Here is a 10,782-nt window from a genome sequence, read left to right on the forward strand (position 1 = left end):
CCTGAAGCAAAGGTGGTGTGGATTTTCTTAAACGCGTGTCGCCGTATCGATGCGATGAGAACGTAGAAAACGAGTTGTGAATTTTATAGTATGTCAAAACAGAGCTTAAAACAAAATAAATATATTTATACTTAAAACTCAACAGCATATCTACATTTATACTCTCATAAAACATACGATCGATAGTATTTAGAAAGTTCATGAATATCGTTTAACCTATCATGGAAATAATTGATTATCAGATAGAAGGAATCACGTCATCGATTCTCCTTTTGGTCGAATATACATGATGGAAAAATCCTTCAATTATTTAGGCGACACCAAAAGCGGCAACCCGTGGTTGTGCAGGCGGGTGGCGAAAACGGCTCTTGTAGTGAGGAGAAGGCATGTTCTAGCTATCTAGAATCTTAAATGTCGAACTTCTATACAAACCCTTGGGGGAATATACGCAAGTACTTTCTTGGGTGCTCATCTTATACAAAATTCTTAACTAGTTTTATGAACCATCATTTAGAACTCTATCATTTTTTTAGTGGAAATTATTTTAGGTCTCCCATTAGTCCTAGAAAAAGATGGGAGGGGGGAAAAAAACAAAGAAGGAGGGTTCTAATCCAAACCCACCGGGGACAAATTTCCTCCGTTGACTCTGCCCCCCGGTCAAGCCACGTCCGGGGCGTCGACTCGGAGTCAACCCCACTTCGAACGCCGCCCGCAACGTCCCCGTTTCCACTTCCGGACCCCGACTTCACGCACGCCCGCGCATTGAAGAAAAACAAGGGGAAAATGACACATCCAGTGTCTAAGTTTTTGTCCAATGTATAACGTGATCTTTAAAATTTTGATATGTTCAATGATGATTTTTGAATTTCGATCTAATATACAATGTGGTTCCTGAATTTTTGTTTAATATATGATTACATTAAACATTTTCACATGATTCATGGACTACGTTGAATATATATATACCGAAAATCCAGGAATCACATTAAACAAATTAAAAGCTCATGGACCATATTAAATGTCAGGCTAGAGTTTAGAAATCGATCGCGTTACGTGTTATGTCAAAGTTTATAGACTATTTGGGTCTCTTGAAAAACTGTATCCGAATCCAATCGGCGCGTTATTGCTCCTTACCAAACTCAACTCCTCCTCCTCCCTAAAAAAGAGAACCGAAACAGAGGAGGGAGAAGGAGACCATTTATGATCACCACCACCACCACCACCATCATCATCCTCATCATACAGGTGCTTCTTTGCTTCCATCACACCCCATTCCTCTCCCTCTCTCTCCCTCTCTCTCTCTCTCTCTCTCTCTAGCCCGCAGTACATAACTGACCAACCAAGCAAGGAAGAAAGCGAAGAGATGGAGCCAAAAAGCAATGGGCATGGCGTCTCCCTTTCTTTACCGTTATAGGCCATGAATGCCCTGCTCTGCTGTCTTGCTTCCGCACCAAACTTCCCTCCTGTTCTCTACCCAACCCAGCACTTCCCCCCCTTTCTTTCTTTTTGTAAAATCTCTCGGTCAGTTCCCGCAAACACCCAGAAAGCAGAAACCAGAAACGCCTCTGCTATTTTTCTTGTCACCCTTTCGCGGATGCTCCTCAAGACTCTACCGTTTCAGGAACAGGGCCATGAGAGGATGCCGGTTCTCCAACCCCACAAGAGCTTGAAGCACCTGAAGTTCGTGGCCCAGTCCCTGGGGCTGTTGGCTTTCTCTTTCTTGACGGTTTGTTTCGTCTTCTTCTTCGGTTATTACGTGGATCGCAGTAAGGATGGGGTCGAGGCGGGAACGCTCTTTAGGTACCCTGGCCGAATGGAGAGCCTGGTGTGGTTGAACTTGAAGTTGAACGGCTCGGATGACGTGCAGAGGGTGGATTTTCTGGGGGAGGAGGGCGATGGGTGTGATGTGTTTGAGGGGGATTGGGTCTGGGATGATAGCTATCCGCTGTATCAGTCGAGAGATTGCAGGCTTTTGGATCAGGGGTTCAGGTGCTCTGAGAATGGCCGTCCTGATCATTTCTATACCAAGTGGAGATGGCAACCCAGATGGTGTAACTTGCCCAGGTTCGTGTTTGTGTGCAATTCTTCATCCCCTTTTCTTTTCTGTTCATTGATAATATATGGGATTACAAAGAAGCAAGTTCGGAGCATCTATATGGGGCTGGGACTGGTGTAAATAGCCCTACATGTTACTACATGTCTAAATCTGTTCGTTTATACGATTTCATGATTGCTTTTTGGTTATTGGAAGCGCGTACAGAGCATTAGAAACTCGAAGGATTCCCCATAGCTTTTTCTTAAAGGGTGGGTTATGTTAACGTGGACCTGAGGCACCTGTTGAGCATGCATGAGGAGAATTTCAAAATTTTCAAGGCGCTAACTACACGTATCAAAAAAAGAATCCTTCTGTTAGTAATTTCATCCGCTACACACAGTTTGCTTGTTTATTTTGGTCTGTCTGGCAATAGAAATAGGATCAGTCTGAATCGAGTTATTAGCTATACAGCTCTTTGAGAGTGACAAGCTGTTATTTGCAGCATGATCTGTTTCGGTTCATAACGATTGCTTTAACGTGGCCATTGCTGCAATTCTGCAGTATTGATCGTTAAATGGTTTGATGTTGACTGTGTCCTTGTTTCGAAAATCTGGCTTTGCTTCATTGGCAAACGCAACTATTTTTCTATGAAGGCCTTTCGTGCAAAATTTGACAAAATCTAGCTCGGGATTGCTGCTACTTGAAAACTCTTCTATTTTCACCTGTACGGATGACAGACTAATTTGCTGGTGATATAATTTGCATATGGGTGACTTACCGTTGTCTACATAGCATTGCCAATCACTTTTTCCACCAATTTTATGTGTTCATTCTATATCATACTGAGCTTGTTGGACTACGACAGATTTGATGCAAGACTGATGCTTGAGAAGCTGCGTAACAAGCGGCTTGTTTTTGTCGGAGACTCTATTGGAAGAAACCAGTGGGAGTCTCTCTTATGCATGCTCTCTACTGGAGTCTCTGACAAAGACTCGATCTACGAAGTCAATGGCAGCCCAATTACGAAGCATAAAGGTTACTTGATGTTTAAGTTTGGAGAGTTCAACTGCACAGTGGAATACTATAGAGCTCCATTTCTGGTACTGCAGAGCCGTCCACCCGTTGGATCTCCTGAAGAGATTAAAACAACTCTGAAATTGGATCAGATGGACTGGACATCTACGAAGTGGAAGGATGCAGATGTCTTGATCTTGAACACAGGGCACTGGTGGAATTACGAGAAGACCATCAGAGGGTAATGGCAATCTTTCTCATTTTTTGTTTATAAATCGCTTTCGGGATTTTGCTTGTGGAGGAATGAAGAATCAAATATAAACCAGTTAGAGTAAAGCCGTGAAGATCTGTACCTGTGTCAAAAAGCTTAGTAAATTTGATGACATTTCAAGGTTTTGGAGCATCCTAGTAACAGATCCGCACCCATTTAATTGAGCGAAAAAATAATCACACAAAACAAATATGCAAATAGTATAGTATGATGTGAAATTATCCTCACATATGCTGACACTGTAGATCTTTAGGTCTTTAGAAAAGCTCTTTGATGGCTGCATCTCCTTGTGGTAGTGTGCTTACGAACTCATAGTCGACCCTACATTATGTTATCTTTTGTATTTGCTAAGTTGAAATCGAGAAAAAAGTAGGTTTTTTTTAGGAAACTGGGAATATTGTCTCAGGGGCCTGTGGTAACGTTTGTCTGATAGAACACAAGTACGTGTATAGTGTGAAAAGGAGCTCTGTTCTTTCCAGTGGTACTTGTCTAATATCAAATACCCAATATTTCCTTTTCAGCGGTTGTTATTTCCAAGAAGGAGCTGAGGTGAAGGTCGAAATGAGAGCAGAACATGCATATCAGAGAGCAATAGAGACTGTCCTCCACTGGATAAGAAATGAGGTGAATTCAACGAAGACTCAGATCTTCTTTCGGACATTTTCTCCGGTGCATTTCAGGTTTGCCTCATCTGTCATAATTTCCTGTTTTCCTTCAGTTGTATAAAGTATTCAACTAGCAGGCATAGCGCTATTATTACCAGGAGAGTGGCTTTTATTCCTGCTCCCTGCGCTACTTTTGGGTTTGCAAAGTTTTATTACTGAACTTGAAATCCTGTGATGCAGTGTAGTTCCTTAGAACATTGATGCATTTTTCCTTCTATGCTCTACGCAATGCTGTCATAGCTGGTCTGTTATGTTGCCATGGATATGCCAGTTGAAATCTTTGCACATTCCACTGTCTAAGGGGTAACATTAAAAAAAAGTAGCATAGTTGTTTTCCCTTACAACTTAAAATTCCTCAACTGTGGAAACCGACTTGCTCATGATATTGAAAATGCTGCAGAGGAGGTGACTGGAGGAATGGGAGTTGTCACTTGGAGACATTGCCCGAGCTGGGCTCCTCACTCGTGCCATCAAATAACTGGCTGCAATACAAGATCATCACCGACACGTTGGCAGTTCACTCAAACACTTCAGAGGCTATCAAAGTGAACATACTGAACATAACCCACATGACTTCGCGAAGGAAGGATGGGCACTCCTCCTTGTACTACCTTGGCCCTCACACGGGGCCCGCGTCTATTCACCGGCAGGATTGCAGCCATTGGTGCCTGCCCGGAGTGCCAGACTCATGGAACGAGCTCCTCTTTGCACTATACTTAAAGCATGAAAGTTCTCAATCATCAAAGTCACCGGTACACATGGCGCAAAAATGATGCAAGAAAGCTTGAGCTGTGAGTTCACAAGTAAATCAAGCTCACATAAGTATGTGAAAGTAAGGCACCAATGATGGACTGCGATGACTGCTTCGAGAATCGAGAAGACAACAGAAGTGATGATCAGGTTCATGAGGAAGGTTTAAGAGCATGCGCACAAGTCTGTTGAGTCTTATCAGATGGAGGACATTTTTGTTAGAATCCTAGGATTAGCGATGGGGGGAACCAGAATATACTTGTACAGTGTATACAAAGCGAAAAACCAGCTCGCTTTTAGGGGCTGTTCCGAGAACTCCTTGCAAAAATTGGTTACAGGCTCTAGGGTGTTTTAGCAATCACAGGCATGCAATAGGCGATATTCATTTTCGCAAATTGTGACTAAGAACTTTCTGTCAGTCCTCTTGACCCTTGTATTCAAATAAGGACCACTTAGGTTCCCATGTATCAATAAGTTTACAGTTGACCCGGTGTGCGGATCAGATGCGAGATCTCGTTCGATAACTAGCGTTTGAAGGGATTCGGCTGCACAAGTGCCGCGAATTAGAGTCCTCGGTTATGCGGAAGAAAGAGGGGGTCATGTGTTACCCAAAGGGAGCATAATCAAGGAAAACAGGAAGAGGAAACGAAAGGGTTACGACACATGAGTCAGGAGACTGACCCTGTTGGAAAACAAAAGCCACTAATTGAAGCAGTAAACACGAAGCATCCTTGCTAACAAGCATTGCAGATATGATTAACTCTACACTATTCCCTCACGCTGATTGTCGTTTTCTCTGTGCATGAAAACAAAGTCTAATGCTGGAGCCAAATGAAGGGTATGGATATTCGACACTGTATAAAGACAGTCTCGTTGTGGAATCAAGGCTGTCGATGTGATTTTACTTTGTGTGTACTTCATTTCCTTGGTACTTTTGCGACTACAGGCATCAAATGCGGTAAAAAAAGGGGGAAACCATATAATTCTCACCGATCCTTATCGATCCATGTCGTTGTGTAAGATCATGGCTCTCTACCGAAAGTTTCGGTGATCGGTTCGTTTCTTACTCCCGCAGAATTAACGTTACTTCCAATTTCATGGAAGCCTTGTCTTTTCAGACGAACCCCAATCGTGTTAGTCGGTACCAAACTTGGAAAAAGGAAAAGAAAAAAGAAAAATAATTAACTGATCCAGTCTCTCGAGTGGATAAAGTATTGGATATATCTAGTATACATACTAAGGTTTCATTTGTTTCGCGAAAGATGTGACAATTCTATAAACTATTTTCCAAAAAGACAATATTTTTCGGTGCTTGCCTGAAATCTGAAAATAAATTATAAAATATTTTCCATTATTTAGTAAGGAAAATCACAAATAGATATACATATTCGACTGCTAGTGACTTGCACATGAAAAGCCGAGAAACCAAGCATGGGCACCAGAGTTATGGGCTCGGATCCCCGACTCCCGGGCATGAGCGTAGGCACCGCTCCTGGGTCTAAAACATGATTAGATATCGGGACTTGGATAAAAAACTCTGCGTTTAGGCATGCGAACCCAACACTCGTTACCGGGCCCTTAGCAACGGGCAGGGTCTACTGGGGTCCACCGAGGGCAAACCTGGGTCCATCAAGGCACTACAAAAAAATCGGGTTTTTCCGACGAAAATTTCCGACGAAAAAATTTTCGTTTGAAATTTGCAACGAAAAATAAATTCGTCGGAAATTTCCGACGAAATTTCCGACGGAGCACTTTTCGTCGGAAATTTCCGACGAAATTTTCCGACGGAGCATTTTTCGTCGGAAATCTCCGACGAAATTTTCCGACGAAAAAATTTTCGTCAAAAATTTCCGACGATTTTATTTTTCGTGGAACTTTTCGTTGCAAATTTCCAACGAAAATTTTTTCGTCGCAAATTTCCAACGAATTTTTGCGACGAAATTTTTTTCGTCGCAAATTTCCAACGAATTTTTGCGACGAAACAATTTTCGTCGGAAATTTCCGACGAATTTTATTCGTGGCAAATTTGCAATACGAAATATGATGTATTTGATATCTATCCCGACCCCTAATTTCTCTCTGTCGACTGATTCCTCTTATCCTCTCGCTGTTCTCTCTCCGTCTCTCTCTTTAATTTCTCTCGAATTACTTATCGGTGCACGCGCAAATCAATCTCGGTAAAGCTTTTTCGCCGGTAAGTGTCGTGGCTAATTTCATGAATAATTGGCGACGAAAACGGTTCGTCGCAAAATTATTCTTCGCTGGATTTGTATTTGTTGGTGTTATTAAAAAAAAAAATTTCCTTTCCTCACTAGTTTGGCCGATCGCCGGCCATGGGGCGAGGTCCGGTGGCCTGGCCATGGCCGTCGGTCAACCTCGCCGACGCACAGGCGGGCTAGCCTCGCCGGCCAAGCTCGCCGGCCATGGCGAGCTCGGCCCGGCCAGCGGCGGGCAGCCCTCGCCGGCACCGGCGAGCTCGAGCTCGCCCAAATGTGGGCGAGATCCGGGCCTCGCCGCCATGGTGAGCTCGAGCTCGCCGGCGGCTTAGGCGGCCCTCGCCGAGACCGGCGAGGGCCGAGCTAGCGGGCGGCTTGGCGGCCCTCGCCGACAGCGATGGCCGAGCTCGCCATGGCCGACGAGCTCGAGGTCGCCCGGATCCGGGCGAGATCGGGCGAGCTCGCCGGTGGCGAGGCGGAGCTCGCCATGGCCGGCGAGCTCCGGCTCGCCCGCACCTCGGCGAGATCCGGGCGAGCTCGAGCTCGCCGGCGGCTTGGCGGCCATCGCCGAGCCTGGCGAGGGCCGAGCTCGCCATGGCCGGCGAGCTCCGGCTCGCCCGGACCTCGGCGAGATCCGGGCGACCTCGAGCTCGCCGGCGGCTTGGCGGCCCTCGCCAGACCGGCGGAGGCCGAGCTCGCCATGGCCGGCGAGCTCGAGCTCGCCCAGATCCGGGCGAGCTAATGCTCGCCCGCGGCTTGGCGGCCCTCGCCGAGTCGGCGAGGCCGAGCTCGCCATGGCCGGCGAGCTCGAGCTCGCCCAGATCCGGGCGAGTTCGAGCGAGCTCGCCGGCCATGGCGAGCTCGGCCCTCGCCGATTCCGGCCAGGGCCAGCCTCGCCGCCGGCGAGCTCGATGTCGCCCAGAACTTGCCCAGGCGAGCTCGCCGGTCGCCGAACCGGCGACCGGCCAAGAAGAAAGGACAAAAAAAAAAGAAAAAGAAAAAAAAAGAGAAAATATAAAAGATAATTAAAAAATTAATTTTAAGTCATTTGTTTTTATTTCAGGTACGTGTCTATTTGAAGGTCTCGCAATCCAAGTGAACGTTGCAATTCTCATCAAATAGACCACTTTCTACTACAAAAGTTTCAGTCAAATACTTGGTAAGTTTTCTTGACATGGTAATTTTTTCATTTTTTTCAAGTTGAAAGTAATTATTTCGTAAAAAAGAAAATTGTAATTGTTAGAATTTTATGGTTTTAATTAACAATATTAAACAATAGATATGATATTTTTAATATTGTACGAGAATTTTTTTTATTTTTATACAGACACAATGCAAAGAGACAGGGGTTGGATGTATAATAAGAACCTACCTGGACGTCAAGGATTGACCGATGAGTTTCGAATCGGGGTGGAACTATTTTTGGACTTTGCTAGTAATAAATATGAGTTCATGGATGGAAATAAGTTAAGGTGTCCATGTAGAAAGTGCAGTAATGGAAAATTTCAAGACATTGACATAGTTAGAGAACATCTTTGTAGATTTGGGTTTACTCCGAACTATTATAATTGGACTTACCACGGTGAACCATTTATATCTGATGGCGGATATCGAAGAAGCGACCAAATGTTTGTTAGGGAAGAATGTAGCTATTATGACCAATTGAATCCATATCAGGGGATGGTGTTTGATGAAGCAAGCCATAATTTTTTTCCAGAATCGAATCATGCAAGTACTAGTTTAACTCCTCCACTTGAACAAGTGGGAACTAGTCATGCATCACAATTGGAAGAGGCGGGAGTTACGGGTTTTGATGAGAATGTGTGTGATGGAACTTTTCAATCTAATCGGTTATGGGAAGAGTTGAAAACAGCGAGATGAACCTTTATGGGCGAGGTTGTGACAACCACACGAAAGTATCGATGGACAAAACTGTTAAATATCAAGGCGAGCATAATGTGTACGTGGATTGCTTCAACTCTTTTGTTGAAGTAATGCGGGAAACAATGCCTCGTGATAACATCATGCCAAGTGACTTTTACGATATGAAAAAGCTAGTGGAAAATTTAGGTCTTCCAGTTGTAAGGATTGATGTATGTAATATGGGTTGTATGTTATATTGGAGAGATGATGAAAATGCAGAATCTTGCAAATTCTGCAGCCAACCTAGGTACAAGATTAACAGGCGGCAAGGTCGTAATCAGAAGCGTAGACCATGTAAACAAATGTTCTACTTGCCCTTAATCCCTAGGTTGCAAAGGCTTTATGCGTCTCAAACTCTTGCTTGAACACATGACTTGGCATGCAAATCATGAAACAGAAGAGGATCTAATGTGTCATCCTTCGGATGCAGGCATGGAAACAATTTGATAGAACATATCCCGAGTTTGCGATAGAGCCTCGAAACATCGAGGTTAGGTACGTGTGCTGATGGTTTTGCCCCATTTGGGAAATCGGGAAAAAGTTATTCATGTTGGCCGGTTATCTTAACTCCGTACAATCTTCCACCCGGTATGTGCATGAAGACACCTTATATGTTTTTGACATTGATCGTGACTGGCCCGCAAAATCCGAAAAAGTTGATAGATGTCTATATGCAACCATTGATTGAAGAGTTACAACGGCTATGGGATGAAGGTGTCCCTACGTATGACGTTTCTACCGATCGAACATTTGTAATGAAGGCTGCTCTTCTTTGGACGATAAATGACTTTCCGGCTTATGGAATGTTATCGGATGGAGTATGGTGGGATCTTAGGATGTCCGATATGTATGGAGATATCGAAGTCATTCGGATTAAAGCACGGTAAGAAGGCCGGCTATTTTGATTGTCATAGGCAATTTTTGCCGCTAAAGCATACATTCAGAAGGAATAAAAAAGAGTTTATCAAGAATAGAATCGAAAGAACACATCCACCATTGAGGTTGACCGGTGATCAAATTTGGGAGCGAGTGCAGGAGTTTCCAACGGTTGTTGAAAACCCTCACGGCACAACTATTGGGTACGGAAGTATACATAAATGGACTAAGCGCAGTATATTTTGGGATCTACCATATTGGAAGGCCCATCTTATTCATCATAATCTTGACGTCATGCACATAGAGAAGAACGTTTTCGATAATGTCATAAATACTGTGATGGATGTCACTAGAAAAACAAAAGACAACTTGAACGCAAGAAAAGATATGAGGGATATTTGCGATCGGCCAACACTAGATGTGGATGCAAGCAGCGGGGACCAAAACCAAAAGCGGTTTATACATTGGACAAGGAGCGAGAGACGGGTCGTTTGTCAATGGTTGAAATCGGTGCGATTTCCGATGGATATGCTTCGAATCTAGGGAGATGCGTTGATTTGAATGAATGCAAGTTGATAGGTCTGAAGAGTCATGATTGTCACGTATTTATGGAAAGACTAATTCCAATAGCCTTCAAGGAACTTTTACCAAACTTTGTTTGGGGCGCCATTACAGAGTTAAGTAATTTCCTGCACGATATTTGCTCAACAGCGTTGAAAGCATCACATATGGAGAAACTAGAGAGAGATATTCCAATTATTCTTTGCAACTTAGAAAGGATATTTCCTCCATCGTTCTTTGATTCAATGGAGCATCTCTTAGTTCACTTGCCTTATGAGGCCAAAGTTGCAGGTCCCATCCAATTTCGATGGATGTATCCATTTGAGAGGTAAGTTTTTTGTTAAATAAATTTTAAAGTACTTCATTATATATTATGTTCCGATAAATTTTTTTGTATTGCAACTAGGTTCTTATATCATTTGAAGAAAAAAGTGAAGAATAAGGCATGTGTCGAAGCTTCAATTTGTAATG

At 43.7% G+C, this 10,782-nt stretch overlaps 1 protein-coding gene across 1 annotated transcript; it reads left to right on the plus strand.

Annotated features, from left to right (window-relative positions):
* Positions 1–1,141: 1,141 nt before the first annotated feature.
* On the plus strand, positions 1,142–5,223 carry LOC115685050 (protein trichome birefringence-like 10). Its single transcript, XM_030610039.2, has 4 exons — positions 1,142–2,064; positions 2,901–3,290; positions 3,842–4,000; positions 4,386–5,223. Exons 1-4 carry the CDS (start codon positions 1,418–1,420, stop codon positions 4,756–4,758), a joined length of 1,569 nt encoding a protein of 522 aa, XP_030465899.1. The 5' UTR covers positions 1,142–1,417; the 3' UTR covers positions 4,759–5,223.
* The last annotated feature ends 5,559 nt before the right edge of the window (positions 5,224–10,782 follow it).

Source organism: Syzygium oleosum, unplaced genomic scaffold, assembly GCF_021117445.2.
Source record: "Syzygium oleosum isolate NSW1041296 unplaced genomic scaffold, Sole_v2.1 Sole_v2.01, whole genome shotgun sequence".
NCBI lineage: Eukaryota > Viridiplantae > Streptophyta > Magnoliopsida > Myrtales > Myrtaceae > Syzygium > Syzygium oleosum.

Bases quoted from the DNA above. Each gene is read 5' to 3' on its own strand.
- LOC115685050 (XM_030610039.2), top strand. From the start codon at position 1,418: ATGAATGCCCTGCTCTGCTGTCTTGCTTCCGCACCAAACTTCCCTCCT. The intron at 3,291-3,841 runs GTAATGGCAATC...TTTCCTTTTCAG, and splicing joins TACGAGAAGACCATCAGAGG to CGGTTGTTATTTCCAAGAAG. The intron at 4,001-4,385 runs GTTTGCCTCATC...AAAATGCTGCAG, and splicing joins TTTTCTCCGGTGCATTTCAG to AGGAGGTGACTGGAGGAATG.